The sequence below is a fragment of the Silene latifolia genome, chromosome 7, assembly GCF_048544455.1.
Source record: "Silene latifolia isolate original U9 population chromosome 7, ASM4854445v1, whole genome shotgun sequence".
Taxonomy (NCBI): domain Eukaryota; kingdom Viridiplantae; phylum Streptophyta; class Magnoliopsida; order Caryophyllales; family Caryophyllaceae; genus Silene; species Silene latifolia.
The window spans coordinates 105,020,776-105,037,427 of record NC_133532.1 but is presented as its reverse complement, the minus strand read 5'-3'; the positions used below and the strand labels follow the sequence as shown (position 1 = coordinate 105,037,427).

At 44.5% G+C, this 16,652-nt stretch overlaps 3 protein-coding genes across 3 annotated transcripts; all 3 read right to left on the bottom strand.

Moving 5' to 3' along the window:
• Window positions 1–748: 748 nt before the first annotated feature.
• LOC141590465 (uncharacterized) lies at window positions 749–1,471 on the bottom strand. Its single transcript, XM_074411057.1, has one exon. The coding sequence runs from the start codon at window positions 1,469–1,471 to the stop codon at window positions 749–751; it is 723 nt and encodes a 240-aa protein (XP_074267158.1).
• A 99-nt stretch (window positions 1,472–1,570) lies between these two features.
• Window positions 1,571–1,885, bottom strand: LOC141590464 (putative mitochondrial protein AtMg00310). The gene has a single exon (XM_074411056.1). The coding sequence runs from the start codon at window positions 1,883–1,885 to the stop codon at window positions 1,571–1,573; it is 315 nt and encodes a 104-aa protein (XP_074267157.1).
• An 8,981-nt stretch (window positions 1,886–10,866) lies between these two features.
• LOC141590463 (uncharacterized) lies at window positions 10,867–12,606 on the bottom strand. The gene is made up of 4 exons (XM_074411055.1): window positions 12,214–12,606; window positions 11,825–12,055; window positions 11,173–11,697; window positions 10,867–11,010 (listed from the first exon to the last, which is right to left on the bottom strand). Exons 1-4 carry the CDS (start codon window positions 12,604–12,606, stop codon window positions 10,867–10,869), a joined length of 1,293 nt encoding a protein of 430 aa, XP_074267156.1.
• Window positions 12,607–16,652: the final 4,046 nt, after the last annotated feature.

The following is a 16,652-nucleotide window of genomic DNA, read 5'->3' as shown; positions in this document are numbered from 1 at the left end:
TACATTAAGATAAACTTATGGGGCATCTATATCTATATAAAATTATAATACAAGAACCACTAAACACTTAACTAGACACGTGTCTTGTTCTCCTTCAATATTTTCCCGCTCACAGCCAATACATTGACTTTACACCTAAAAAACTAAATCAATCATACCATTTTCTCTTTGCCGTCATTTCCTAAGCTCTTTTTTTTTTTTTTTTTTTTTTTTTTTTTAAAAAAAAAAGAAACCCGAAGGTATTCTATAATAACGATAAATCAAATATTACAGCACTATTCGCATTCGGAGGAGTAAACCTTCCCAGACCGAACGACCCAAAACACGTGGTACTAAATGAGCTAAAGAATGAGCAACGCTATTGTTTATACGACTAGTATGAGACCAAGAAACAGAAATAAAATTAGAACTAAATGATTAATTTCATCAATAATAAGTGAAAACATGCTTCTGCCATGCTCCTTCCGACGCAGCGCCTCCACGACTTGAAGACAATCACTCTCCACCTCCACTTGCTGGTGCCCTCTACGTTTGGCTTCTTCCAATCCATCCATCACCGCCACGGCCTTCGGCGACATGAACCTCCCAATATACTCCATGGTTGTGCGGGAGCCCCCATAAGACCCGACCTCCCTCATCCCGGCAAACGACTCCCGTTCTTACCTCCTCTCCCTCCTTCACCCCAGCGTCCACATTAATTTTAAGAAAACTCCTCCTAGTCGGCTTCCACCCCTCCTGCCCCCCTCCTTCATCGACACCCCTCCTTCCACGCCTCTTCACAATTCCCGCACATACCCCCTCCCCCACACCTTCGGCCTAGCACATCATTCGCCCCTCGCACTATTACTCTCGGGTCAACCGCTAAACCATCAAAAACCACCTTGTTTCGATGTTCCCAGATTGCCCAGCACCCAACCATTACCTTCCCGTACGCCAGCACACCTAATTCGCTCCAAACCGCCTCAATCCACTTTTTAATGTCAAAAGAGTCCCGTCCTACCTCAATCGCTAAGTCCATACCCTCCCACACACAACCCGCCATACTGCAATCCCGAAACAAATGGATACTAGACTCAGCATAAGAAAGACAAAAGGGACATAAAAGAGACTTACCTCCTACTCGAGCCGTAATGTTTGCTTTTATGGCCAGAGCTTCTCGACAGAGTTGCCCGAAGAAGAGCTTTACGCGTGGCCAAACCGGAGCTTTCCAGAGCTTGTTCCAAAGCGATTTCTCCCGTTCCCAACTCGACCCCTCCGTCAAATCATATAACACACCCAACATCATCTTATAAGCAGAGCAGACCGTGTATATCCCATCACGCTCAAGACCCCAGTACCATGTATCCTTCGGTCGATTCGGGCTAATTCGAATTCTAAGAATTCGCTCCAACTCGAACGACAAAAACACCTCAGAGAGACGCCCCCTATTCCAGCCACCCACATCCGCTTCCAACAGATCTACCACACACATTGTCTCGTCCCCCTCCACACAAGGTGAAATAACCCATCCCGTTTGTGTGCCCGGGATCCAAGCATTACCCCATACTTTCGTCTCCAATCCATCGCCAATTCACCTTCGCAAGCCCTTCTCGAGCATAGCCCTCACCTCAACAATACCACGCCATGTATAGCTAGGTTCATGACCCATCGAATCAGCCATAAAGTTACCATTCGGGAAGTACTTAGCCTTCATAAGACGGACCCATAAGCAATCAGCATCGATCGCAAGCCTCCAGGCTTGTTTCCCTAAGAGGGCGAGGTTAAAATTCTCAAAATCACGAAAGCTCAGCCCTCCCATTGCCTTCGGTCTACCCATAGCCTTCCACGATACCCACGCCATACCCCGCTTCCCTTCTTCATGACCCCACAAAAACCGCGAAACCATCGATCGAAGCTCGTTGCAAAAGTTGACGGGAATTTTGAAAACACTCATCACATAGGTAGGGAGTGAATTGGCAACTGCCTTTATAAGAATCTGTAATACTCCGTATTTATGGTCTTGGGGGTACTCTATCGAGTAGCCCTTACTCTGTCGAGTAAGGGGTGTGTCGCAGAATAGAATAGTTTCTGACCTGTTGGGCACTCGATCGAGTAGCTGGGGCACTCGATCGAGTAGGGGGGTACTCGATCGAGTACCTTGGGTACTCGATCGAGTGTCCGGTTTATCGGGGGTTTTTCTCGGGTTTTGTTAATTACGCGATTAAGGTATTTAAATCAATTCGTCTTTATTCTAAATCACTTTTACCAAAACCTAAAACCTGTTTAAGAGAGAAAGCAGTCAGTCATCTTCCTAATCGCGTCCTTAACAATTCCCGGAGATCAGACGGTCGGATTGCATCGTAGTTTGTGTCGTTGGATTCGTTGCGTCGAGGGTAATCTTCTAGCATAATTTTTATAACGTTTTGATAAGATTAGTGAAACCCTAATTTTAGTAATTGGGGGTTTTTGTGAATAAGTGATTGAATAGTAGTATTCGTATGTTTATGTTAGGAGGAGAGTTCATAGAAGAGGCGTTTTGAGCATTTTGTAGATACCGTCAAATGCTTGTGTGCTTTCCAGGTAGGATTTCCTACTCAGTATTAGTCCCATAATGGGATATTGGTGATGTGCTGTAATTAGTTAATTGATTTGTTGATTGTAATTGTGATTGTGATTGTGGTTGTGTTTGTGATGGTTCTCGAGATGCGTTCTCGGCTGAGTGGGGTCACTTGCGGGAGTGATCTCACGCCCTAGTTTCGCCTTCGTGGAACCCGCCACGAAGGGATGTGCACATTAATGATACGGGGTTATCGCTCGTACGATGAGCGGGGCTTAGGTGGGAACGGCTGCGGTCCCCCCTGGTGGTGGTCCAGTGGACGATCGGTGATTGAGACGGTTGGTTGGATGTGGTTGTGTGTGTGTGTGACAGATTCAAATTGTCTATTTGTCTTGTTGTTGTTATTTATTTTGATTGTGTGATTAGTCTGACCCGGTGTTGTTTTGAAAAACTGCGGTGATCCATTCGGGGATGGTGAGCAGATATTGAGCGGTATAGAGATGATACGGGATAGTTTGGGATGGCCACGACGTGACAATAGAGTCTTCCGCTCGTAGTTTAGCTTTATTTACATTTCAGTTTGAGTAGACAGTTTGGAATAATGTATTTTACTATCAGTTTGGGGTTTCAAGGATTGTATTCATTCATTAAACGATTAATAATAAATGTTGTTTCTTTATCATTTGTTGTTTGATTATCATACCTCGGCAACCGAGATGGTGATGTCTCCATACCCGAGTGGTCTGGTAAGGCACTCGGAGTATGGGGGTGTTACAAATGGTATCGAGCGACGATCCCGAAACCCGTAACCAATGAACTTAATGAACGTAGAGAGTCAATTAAAATGAACCCGGGTAAAAGTTGTAGGAGCTAGTGCAAAGGCTTGGGAGACGTCCTAAAGTCGCAAGGGGTCGCCTTACAACTTTGAACCGGTCACGTGGGGAAAATGTGTTTGAGTCATGTATGTGCTTAGTGACTTGTGCAATAAAGTGATGAAGTGTGATGAATGTTTGGTGTTGAAATAGGAAGTTGAGCGTGTGAAAGAAAATAATGATATGTGGAACATGTTAATGAAATGATAACATGTTGGATGTTTATAATGTGGCTTTAATAGCATGATGAATTGATTTCGTTGATTAGTAGAATAGATGCGTAGCCTATTTGTTAGAATATAATGAGGTTTGATAAATTGGCATGTTAGTATACGAATAACATGCGGGTAGCTTGTACGTATTGGGGGTACTTGATCGAGTGAGACTAACTCGATCGGGTAGGTTTTTGGCGATTTTGAGTCCGTAAACGAGTTTTGGGGCACTCGATCGAGTAACTAGGGTACTCGATCGAGTAGGAAGTCACTCGATCGAGTAGCCTAGATACTCGATCGAGTGGGTTAGAGATCAGAAGGTCTGTTTGGTTCTGGAGTTTGGGTACTCGATCGAGTACATGGGGGCACTCGATCGAGTAGCCCGTTACTCGATCGAGTGGGTTTGGATACTCGATCGAGTGGGTTCTGGGCAACGCGTGTTCGTGTTTTGAGGATTAGTACGCGTGTTTATGTTTATCCCTTTCTTCTATAGCTTCAAGATGCCGCCCAAGAGAAACGCTTTGTACGCGAGAGCTGAGGTTATGACTACGGATGACATCGTTAAAATGTTGGAACATCAAGACGCTCTTACAGAGACCCTGAAGAGAGTGAATGAGGACAAGGACAAGAGTAAGGAGAAGGAGGTTGACCATGCTAAAGTCAGCCTCTATATCGCAAGGTTTAACCCGAAGGAGTACAAGGGAGTTGAGGAGCCTAACCACCTTGATAGTTGGCTGAGGGAGATGGAGAACATACTGGATTTAGTTCGCTGTCCGGATGAGATGAGAGTGGATCAGAGGCTGCATTCTATCCGAGGGAGGCGGTGGCAAGTGGTGGGATTCCGTGAAAGTGAGTGCCAAGGAGATGTATACCAACCAGGGGTTACCTGCTATACCTTGGGAGGAGTTTCGTAGAGCTGTGAGGAAGGAGTTCGTGCCAGAGCATGTAAGGAGTAAGTTGAGGGAGGAGTTCGACAAGTTCAAGATGACGGCTGAGATGTCTGTGGCTGAGTACTACAGGCAGTTTAATGAGAAATCCAGATATGCTGAGGACATGGGTTTGAGTGATGAGAATTTGGCTTTGAGGTTTGAGAGTGGACTAACCACGAAAATTATGGATAAGTTACCCGTGGGAGTCCTCACTGATGTGAAGGAAGCATATGAGAGGTGGGGAGAGCCGAGAGACTAGTGGAGATGGCTCGGGAGAGGTCGGTGGAGAGAAGAGGAAGTCGGAGAGCGAGGGTGGTGGCCAATCTAATTACAAGAAAGGCAACCACAATCAATCTAAGGGATTTTCTTAAGTTCCGGGTTTAGCGCCGGAACTTCCTTTGGGCGAGGTCGTGGGAGTGTGAGCAACGGTGGGGAGTGACTGCTTTGGTTGTGGTGGCGTAGGCCACAAGAGACATGAGTGCACGAGCGCACCGAGATCTTTTCGAGACCCGCACAGAGCTTTGCGAGCAACGGACCAGTGGATCATGGCCAAACGGGGAGGTCGAGCTATCGAGTGGAGGCAACCGCAACGGCGGTAATTCTTATCGAAGACACCGATGAACAACAACAACAACAATCAAGGGTCGGGTGCTAAGCCGACCGCATCGCCTAGTCTTGTCAGGGAGGTGGGCGGAAGACCGATGGCAAGTTGTTCATGATGGACAAGAAGGCGGTGAGGAGGATGCGCACGTTATCACCGGTACATTCCTTGTTAATGGTATTCCTACGTTTGTTTTGTTTGATTCGGGGGCTTCTCGGTCGTTTGTGTCTTCGAGTCATGTAAAACAGTTGGGTTTGAGAGTATATGAGTCTGTTAGGGAGCAAGTTTTCATACCTTCGGGTGAGTCGGTATCGTGTGGGAGGTTGTTTAGAGATGTATCTTTGATAGTTGGGCAAGTCGATTTCCTTGTAGACTTGCTAGAGTTTCCTTTTAATGGTTTTGAGATGATAGTTGGGATGGATTGGTTAGGGAAGTATAAGGCTAAGATAGATGTCATCGAAGAGAGTGTCGCTAAGAGGTCCTAAGGGTGTAAGTGTGTCTTATCGTGGGTTTCTAGTCAAACCCAAAGTTAAGTTGATTGCATCTGTCACTTTGAAGTCGTATCTGAGGAAGGGATGTCCTCGGATTTTGTGCCACGTGAGAGACGACCGGATAGAGAGCCGGCGATTGAGGAGATACCAGTGGTGGGAGAGTATGCGAGATGTCTTTCCAGAAGAGATTCCGGGTTGCCACCGAAGAGGGAGATAGATTTCACCGTTGAGTTGAAGCCGGGGACGGGGCCAATCTCTAAGGCACCGTACCGGATGGGTCCTAAGGAGATGGAGGAACTTAGGAAGCAGTTGGATGATTTGATAGAGAAGGGATACATTAGGCCAAGTGTATCGCCTTGGGGAGCACCGATTCGTTCGTGAAGAAGAAAGATGGGAGTTTGAGGTGTGCATAGATTACACGGGAGCCGAACCGTGTGACGATAAAGAACAAGTATCCTTTGCCAAGGATAGATGACCTGTTTGATCGGTTGAGTGGTGCAACGGTCTTTTCTAAGATCGATTTGAGATCGGGATACCATCAGGTGAAGATTAGAGATGTGGACATACCGAAGACAACTTTCACGTCGAGGTATGGCCATTATGAGTATGTGGTGATGCCATTTGGGTTGTCCAATGCGCGGCGGTGTTTATGGATTTGATGAATAGGATCTTCGGACGTTCTTGGATCGGTTCGTAGTAGTGTTTATCGATGATATCTTAGTCTACTCTAAGACTAAGGAGGAGCATGAGGAGCATCCGAGGGTCGTGTTGCGGACGTTGAGAGATCATGAGCTGTATGCTAAGTTGTCTAAGTGTGAGTTTTGGTTGGAGAAAGTTGCTTTTCTGGGGCATGTAATCTCTAAAGATGGGGTAGTTGTGGATCCGGCGAAGATTGAGGCAGTGACAAAGTGGGAAGCACAGAAGAATGTCGGCCGAGGTAAGGAGTTTCTTGGGTTTAGCCGGGTACTACGGGCGGTTGTGAAGGATTTTTCCAAGATAGCTAGACCGATGACAGCGTTGATGAGGAAAGAGAACAGGTTTCGTTGGGATGAGAGTTGTGAGAAGGCGTTCCAAACCTTAAAGGAGCGTTTAACCACAGCTCCTGTCTTGGCATTGCCTGAAGGGAGCGAGAATTTTGAGGTTTATACCGATGCTTCGGAGAATGGGTTGGGATGTGTGTTGATGCAGAATGGTAAAGTAATTGCCTATGCTTCTAGGCAGTTGAAGCCTTATGAGGAGAACTACCCTACTCATGACCTGGAATTGGGTGCAGTGGTGTTTGCTCTCAAGATTTGGAGGCACTACCTTTATGGAGCAATCTTTAAGGTATTTTCGGATCACAAGAGTCTCAAGTACATCTACACGCAGAAGGAGTTGAACATGAGACAGAGGAGGTGGATGGAGCTGATTGGCGACTACGACATGGAAATCATCTACCATGAAGGAAAGGCCAATGTGGTTGCTGATGCTTTGAGTAGGAAGAGTGTACATTCCTTGTGTACAGCTCTATCCTTGATGAGGTTGAGAGAGGAAGTAGCGAGCCTTGGGATTCATATGATGCAGAAAGGAGATACCATGAGTGATATGACAGTACAGCTTGAGTTTTATGATGACATTCGGGATAAGCAGGCTTTGGATCCTAAGATAGTGGAGTGGAGAGCTGGAGTAGAGAAAGGGACAGTGTCCCGGTTTTCGATACATACAGATGGTAGTTTGAGGTTCGATGGTAGGTGGTGTGTTCCTAATGATGAGGAGTTGAAAAAGACAATCATGACAGAAGCGCATTGCACACCATATTCAGTTCATCCAGGTGGAGACAAGCTTTACAAAGATCTGAAGAAAACGTTTTGGTGGCTCGGAATGAAGAAAGAGACAATTTGAGTTTGTGTCCCGTTGTTTGACATGCCAGAGAGTTAAAGGGGAACAGAGAAGACCACAAGGTAAGGTTCAGTCCTTGGAGGTGCCTGAATGGAAGTGGGAATCCATTTCCATGGATTTTATTGTGGGTTTACCTAAGAGTCAACAAGGTAACAATATGATTTGGGTGATAGTGGATCGGTTGACCAAGTCAGCTCACTTTGTTCCAATGAAAGATACATGGACTAAGGCACAACTGGCTATGGCCTATCGAAAGAACGTGCTTAAGTTACATGGAGTCCCTAAGGACATAGTGTCTGACAGAGATGCGAGGTTTATCTCAAGGTTTTGGAAGGAGTTGCAGGAATCGTTGGGAACAGCTTTGAAGATGAGTACAGCATTTCATCCTGCGACAGATGGGCAGACTGAGAGAACAATCAAGACTCTTGAGGATATGTTGCGAGCTTGTGTGATGGATTTTGGTGGTAGCTGGGAGCAGAGGTTGGACTTGATAGAGTTTTCTTACAACAACAGCTATCACACTAGTATTGGTATGGCACCGTTTGAAGCTTTGTATGGGAGGAGATGTAGGAGTCCAATCTGTTGGGACGATAGTGCTGAGGCAGTGGTTTTAGGACCGGAGATGGTACATGAGATGGTGGAACAGATTAAGATGATCAGGGAACGGATGAGAGCTCGGGATCGACGTAAGAGTTATGCGAGATCTACATCGTCGGGACATAGAGTTTCAGGTTGGGGACAAGGTTCTTCTGAAAGTGTCTCCTATGCGTGGAGTTATGAGATTTGGGAAGAGAGGCAAGCTAAGTCAGAAGTTTATAGGGCCTTATGAGATCTTAGAGCGAGTTGGGGAAGTGGCTTATCGTTTGGCTTTACCGTCGCTTTGGAGAGAGTGCATAATGTGTTTCATGTATCGCAGTTGCGGAAGTATGTGAGTGACCCGTCGCATGTGTTGGAGGCAGAGAGCTTAGAGCTGGATGAGTCTTTATCGTACCTTGAGGTGCCTAAGCAGATCCTAGACCGAAAAGTTAGAAAGACCAGGAGTGGTGAGACAGTGTTGCTTAAGATCCTTTGGTCTAACCATGAGACTGAGGAAGCTACATGGGAGGCGGAGGATATCATGAAAGAGCGTTACCCTTTCCTTTTTGATCAGGTATGTATGGTTACGAGGACGTAACCTTGTTTCTTTTAGGGGGGTAGGAGGTGATCGCGAGAGTTTTTAAGAGTTTTTACACCCTCTTGTTTATGTTGTGTCGGTATGTTTGTCGGGATAAGTGGGTTAGTAGCATGTTTTACGTTGTGTTTATTTTGGACCTTCGAGTCGGGAAGCTTATGGGGGTACCTTTGTTTGGTAGTGGTTTGAACTTCGGGGACGAAGTTCCTTTTAAGGAGGGAAGACTGTAATACTCCGTATTTATGGTCTTGGGGGTACTCTATCGAGTAGCCCTTACTCTGTCGAGTAAGGGGTGTGTCGCAGAATAGAATAGTTTCTGACCTGTTGGGCACTCGATCGAGTAGCTGGGGCACTCGATCGAGTAGGGGGGTACTCGATCGAGTACCTTGGGTACTCGATCGAGTGTCCGGTTTATCGGGGGGTTTTTCTCGGGTTTTGTTAATTACGCGATTAAGGTATTTAAATCAATTCGTCTTTATTCTAAATCACTTTTACCAAAACCTAAAACCTGTTTAAGAGAGAAAGCGATCGATCATCTTCCTAATCGCGTCCTTAACAATTCCGGAGATCGGACGGTCGGATTGCATCGTAGTTTGTGTCGTTGGATTCGTTGCGTCGAGGGTAAGCTTCTAGCATAATTTTTATAACGTTTTGATAAGATTAGTGAAACCCTAATTTTAGTAATTGGGGGTTTTTGTGAATAAGTGATTGAATAGTAGTATTCGTATGTTTATGTTAGGAGGAGAGTTCATAGAAGAGGCGTTTTGAGACATTTGTAGATACCGATGCCTTGTGTGCTTTCCGGGTAGGATTTCTACTCGTATTAGTCCCATAATGGGATATTGGTGATGTGCTGTAATTAGTTAATTGATTTGTTGATTGTAATTGTGATTGTGATTGTGGTTGTGTTTGTGATGGTTCTCGAGATGCGTTCTCGGCTGAGTGGGGTCACTTGCGGGAGTGATCTCACGCCCTAGTTTCGCCTTCTGTGGAACCCGCCACAGAAGGGATGTGCACATTAATGATACAGGGTTATCGCTCGTACGATGAGCGGGGCTTAGGTGGGAACGGCTGCGGTCCCCAGCGGCGTGGCTGGTCCAGTGGACGATCGGTGATTGAGACGGTTGGTTGGATGTGGTTGTGTGTGTGTGATGATTCAAATTTTGTCTATTTGTCTTGTTGTTGTTATTTATTTTGATTGTGTGATTAGTGCGACCCGGTGTTGTTTTGAAAACCTGCGGTGATCCATTCGGGGATGGTGAGCAGATATTGAGCAGGTATAGAGATGATACGGGATAGCTGGGATGGCCACGACGTGACAATAGAGTCTTCCGCTGTAGTTTAGCTTTATTTACATTTCAGTTTGAGTAGACAGTTTGGAATAATGTATTTTACTATCAGTTTGGGGTTTCAAGGATTGTATTCATTCATTAAACGATTAATAATAAATGTTGTTTCTTTATCGTTGTTGTTTGATTATCATACCTCGGGCAACCGAGATGGTGATGTCTCCATACCTGAGTGGTCCTGGTAAGGCACTCGGAGTATGGGGGTGTTACAGAATCTCCTTACCAGCTCTCGACAACAACTTCCCGCGCCATCCTTGAAGTCTTTTGCACAGCTTATCTCGAATAATGTCCGTCAGTATTTTTTTCGATCTCCCAACTATCGTAGGAAGTCCTAGGTACCGAGCTTGCTCCTCAACAATCCCCACCCCTAACCTAGCCGCCACAAGCTGTCTTCTCTCCTCCGGAACACCCTTACTAAAAGATACCGTAGTCTTTTCCAAACTCACCAGCTGCCCAGACGCTGCCTCATATCACCTTAGAAGACCGTTAACTACATCCGCCTCCTCCACATTAGCTTTAACAAAGAAGATGTTATCATCCGCGAACAGGAGGTGAGAAATGGGAGGTGCACTGGCCGATATCCGGATTCCGTGGATGGCCTCATTCTCAATAGCTCGCCTTAGCAGATTAGACAAATCCTGGGCGCATAAAATAAATAAATACGGAGATAATGGGTCCCCTTGTCTCAGGCGTCGAGATGGTCGAAATTCCGGTGACGGCACTCCATTAATAAGAACCGAGAATGAGACAGATGAGACGCACTCCATCACTCGTTGAACCCAAGTTCCATCAAAACCCATAGTTAATAAAACCCGTCTCAGAAACTCTCATTCCACTCTATCATATGCCTTCGCCATGTCAAGTTTGATCGCCATATGACCATCTAATTGTCTCGCATTTTTCATGTGGTGAAAGACCTCAAAAGCAATAAGGATATTGTCAGTGATTAATCTATCCGGAGTAAAGGCACTCTGATTTTCCGAGATAATTTTTTCAAGGAAAAGTTTCAGCCAGTTCGCAAGGACTTTAGACACAAGCATGTACACCACATTACATAGACTAATGGGCCGAAAATCACGAATTTTGTCTGGTTATTTTTTCTTCGGAATTAAAACAATATTAGTCTTATTTACCTCAGCTGAAGATCGCTCGCCCCTCAAAATTTCGAGCACAGTGGTCACCACACCCGAGCCAACTAAGTGCCAATAAGACTGGAAAAAGAGACCATTCATACCATCCGGGCCAGGAGTCTTAAGTGAGTGCATTTGATTAAGTGCCTCAACAATATCGTCCTCAGTATAATCAGCTGTCAAGTATCCGTTCATTTGATCTGTCACTCGCCCTTCGAGCCCATTAAGAACATCCTCAAAATTGATAGGATTTGATGTCGTAAACAGCTCCACAAAATAGTCATTCGCCACTTTAGAAACGGCCTCACCCCCTACGCGCTCTACCCCCGCATCATCGATAAGAATCCCAATGAAATTCTTTCTTTTCCTCTCCCCTGCTTTATTATGAAAAAATTTCGTGTACCGGTCTCCGTCTTTCAACCATAACGCCCTAGAACGTTGTCTCCAGTAAAGCTCCTCCTGCCGGCTCAGATCACCAATTTTCGCGACTATTTTCTTCCTCTTTCTCACATTGCTCTCCGCACTTTCCTCCCCATTAAGCCGTGATAGAGTTTTTTTGTTTCAGCTCGATGCTTCGTTTAATCTTCCAAATACTCGTTTTTTTTCCACCCTTGGAGCTCCCTGGCACACTCCCTCAAAGTCCTCACAAGATCACCCTGCGCTGCACCGCATCCTCACACCCCTCTTCACCCAACCAAATCTGCTCAAACTTGAAGCCTCCCTTTGTCACCGCTTCAGTACTCCGCTTGTCAAGGATAAGCTTGATAGGTGCGTGGTCAGACCACTCCCGATCAAGATGGTGTAGGGTCGCATACGAAAACATATCAAGCCATGGTTCGTTGCACATAGCACGGTCCAGCATGCTTTGTCTATTTGCATCCCCAATCTGCCCATTGTCATAAGTGAATTGATATCCTTCCTATCGAACATCCGTAAACCGCACTCATCCACCGCTCTTTGGAAATTATTCATTTGCCACTGCGGTCGGCTCCCACCTTTCATTTCCGTCGAGTAGAGGATCTCATTAAAGCCTCCAATGCATACCCAAGGAAGGTCCATCTGACCCTTAAGGACACGAAGTAACTCCCAAGAAAGATGGCGCTCAGACACAGACGGCCACCCATAGAAACCCGTGACTCTCCAATTTTTGTCACCCTCACAAACCGTGAAGTAAATATAATGTACCGAAATAGACACAAAGATACACTCTATGTCCTTCTTCCACAAAAAAGCAAGACCACCCGATCTCCCCATGCTATCCACTTCCAACCCGTAATACCCTTCTAATTTCTCCCGAACCCTCCGCATTTCACGACCACAAAGCTTTGTCTCGCATAAAAAGATCATGGCCGGGGCTTCCCTTTGCACTAAAGCACAAAGGGCACGCACCGTGTCGGGGTTGCCCAGACCCCCACAGTTGAGGCTGAGAAGATTCATTGGGCCTGGCGGGTTTGAGATCCCTTAACCTCCGCCTCAGGTATTAAGACGCCCCCGTCTATGAAGAATTTCGTATGCTTACACCCCTCATCTCCCAAGTCCTCCTCTCTACCTCTTTTCCCTTCAATAGCTAAAATTAGCCCACCGCCGCCACTATCTCCCGCACATCTCGCGGCCACCTCCTCCAACTCTTACCCGCAACCTTTTCACCCCCAAAACCCTGTCCCATACCATCAGACACCATGCCCGTGCCCCCCGTACCATTCCCCGACTCCCTCATCGGTGTCTCCACCTCGTTGTCATAGTTCTCCCTCAATTCCATATCAGCAAAAGACCCCCCCTCCTTACCCACCACATTTTCTCCCTGACTCCACCCCTCCAAAACCTGCTCTCCCCCTTCTGGCCGAGCACCCACCGCTCTCCTCCTCTCCGTTTCGCATTTCATGTTGAGGTCGCCCTTCCCGGTTCACTTGCTCCTTCTTTTGCGTAGGTCAAGCGCAATGACTTGAAGTTTTTCTATCATCTTAGCCACATTATTCTCATGATCCTCTTGCTTCTCCTTGTCAAATAAACCATTTAAATCACGATGTGCCTTGCTTTAACCATCATAACTCGCAGTTTTAGTCACTTTCCACGGCGATGCCCGTAGCCAATCCCATAGATAAGATCTTCGTCTTCATACGGACCCTGTTCACAATCCTTCTCACCATGCCCGATAAACCCACAACTATAGCAATAAAGCGGAAGTCTTTCATATTTAACATCGAACTTGACAATTTTTCCTTCTTTCATACGGATAGGGATATTTTGTTTCAATGGCTGACGAATATCATAAAGGACCCGAACCCTAATAGCCCTATTCAGTTCGGTGTTAGGACCCAAATCGACATCAATGAATTGCCCTAAACTAGCACCAATTTTCTGAGCGTTGGACCCACCGGAACGACCCGATATAGGGAGGTCATAAACACGTGTCCAAATCAGGAAATGGTTGAGAGAAGCATCGAAAGTTTACGCCTCGTTAGGCTCATTGAAGCACCGGACAAAACGATCAAAGTGCCATGGTGTCCAAAGAAGAACCCTAGCCCTATCACGATCGTCATCAAAGCGGAAAACAAAGGTCTTCTCCTTCGCGTCAATAACATTACCAGCCACAAGCTTCGACAGGTTCCATAATTTGATCATAGTATCAATCGCCGCTTTCACATTTACGGCTCTCGACGCCCATAATTTTCCCACAAGCATACATCGATTACTCTCAGCCTTTTCAACGAAGCCCTCCTCCCAATCAAACGCCTCTAGGCTGCCACCACCCCCCTCATCAACATGCTCCTTCCCACTCCGAGTTAGGCCCCACGTATTACTCATCGTCTGGAAACCTGCACAAGAAAACAAAGACACCAAAAAGCAAAAACAAAAAGCCCAAGCACGATATAAAATCGTGAGAGAGGCCTCGATCGAGGAGGAGGATTCAAAGAAGAAAAAACAGAAACCCTAGGAGAGAAACCCTAGACATTCAGCCTTGGTCTTTTTAAATTTGGATATACTTTCCTAAGCTCTTTTTAATATTTCTTATTCCCTTTGAAGATTTATTGTGCTCTCAAATTTCTTACAAACACCCCCAATTTTCATTGCATTTCTTCAATTTAATGGTATAAGCTATTCCTTTCTCTTGGAACTACATGATTTACTAGTTATCAAATTTCCATAAAGTTAGGTCATATTTATCCTTCTTTCTTGGAACTACATGATTTACTAGCTATTTAATGGTATAGTCTTTGTTTTATTTAATGCATATATTTTTTGGAATTCATCTTTATCATGTCATTTTGCAGTTGCAGGTGTAGGTTTCAATTACTTGTGATAATCCCCAAGCTTTTGAAACTCTATTGTCCATAAAAGGAATGTTGATTAAGCATAGGTACGACTATTAATTGTTGTCAAGAGATAATTAAATTATTACCCTTTAAGATGTTCTAGAATATGGAAGCTAACCCTTCGATGCTTATCGCATAATTGATTGACCGAGATAGGGCGGAATGGAGGAGGGATTGGTACGTGACTCGAGTGAGTTTGGGGATCTTAATAAGGAGGCGCCTAAGGAAACATGTGCAGGACGCTTTGCATGGGCATGGCAGAATTCGAAATGCACGTGATTTTGAGAATGTGAACCCAAACCCGAGCATCGTGATCATTGGTTTCTTAAGGATGTATGGTGGAGTACAAATTGTACCAGGATAAGGTAAGGGGACAATACATAGGTGAAAGGCAGCCTACTAGGAGCGATTGGGGGGGGGGGGGGGGGGGGGGGGGGGGGGGGGGGTGAAAATCAACATGGATGCGGTGCTATTTTGCAACAAGTAGGTGGGTTTAGGGGAGCTGGCGAGGGAAGAGAATGGAAGTATCATCATGGTGGGGTGCAAAAGAATGAGGTCGGAATGGGAGTCGTCTATAGCGGAAACAAAGGTGAGATGGCGTTTGGCTTCGAGCTAGCTGAGAGGATGAGCTTGTCAAATATCACCATGGACAGTAATGGACAGGGGGTCGTTTAGCAGTGAAGGACTGAAGGATAGAAGATTTTCTTAGAACTCCTTTTAGTTTATTTATTAGTGATATTTGTTCTTATATTAGCTCATTTGCATTATATTACCTCATTTGCTTCTTTTTTGTGGTCTCATGTGAAGCGAGGGGTTATACGTTAGCACACCACGTAGTTAGGCTGTGCTCGGCTATGGGCAATGAATAGGTTTTAGTAATTGATTGTAAGTTTGTAACTCCCAATGGCTAAAAGTACAAAGTATAAGTGTATTCATTTATCGTGGAGTATTAACCTTTTATAAGTGTTTCCTATTAAGTACTCATAAGCTATTACTCCCATCTATTCTAAATAACTCTCCTCTTTTCTTATTCATTTAGTCACAATATTCCCCCCCTTTCCTTTTTTAATAAAATTTTATACTTATTTTAATCAGCTCACCCCATAACAATACTTATTTTAATCAGCTCACCCCACAACAATAACCCACAATATCTTTCCTCTCTCCAATTAGTCCACCCTACCACAATAGTTTAGCTTATTTAATTCAAACATCCTTAACTCTCATGCCACTCTCTAATGGGGAGAGTTATTCAGAATAGGAGGGAGTATATATCTAAAGCGGTGCTGTGTAGTTTGTTTGTACTAAATCACTTTTTATTGCCATTTTAACGTTTGAGTAGGTCTCCTGAGAGACAGTCTCTCAATAAGTTTATTGAGAGACTATTTTACAATCTTAAGTGAAAATGGTACTAAAGTTAATAAAATAGGTATAAATCATGATTAAAGATAAAATGAGTATATTTATTATGTAAATAGGTATGAAATTATTATGTCAGGATCAACAACAAAAAGATCACAAAATACAAATAAAAAGATACGGAAGACTGACATCTCAATAACTTATTGAAAGACCGTCTCTCCCAAGTTTTAGTTATCGTTTATATAAAATGTTGCAAAGTCACTTAAAAAAATTGAACTTATTTATATATTTGGGGTATTCTCTCGTGTACCCCTGAACTTTTTCGTTTTCTATGATGTACCCTTCGTTTTTCACAAAAAAACTTTGACCGACAATAATTCTCTGTTACGAGTTCAGAAAATGGTAATTTTTTTTCAAACCAATTATCTCGTCAAGGCCTTCAATTTGAAAAAAAAATCACCGCTTTTTAAACACGTAGCCAGTAGTTATGGTTGGTCAAACATTATTTAACGAATAAACTTTGACCGACCATAATTCCCGACTACGAGTTGAAACGTCGGTGAATTTATTTTTTAAACGGAAGACCTTTTAAAGAAGATCAATTTGGAAAAAAAGTTCAACGTATTCTGAACTTGTAACCAAGAGTTATTGACGGTCAAAGTTTTTTTTGCATTTAAAAGAGTATAGATATCAGAAAATGAAAAAGTTGAGAGACTGTGAGAGAATATCCCTATATATTTTATCTAAATATACCCGTGCAGCTTTTACACAGGTTCTAAACTAATATTTGCTATATTTATAAGTTAA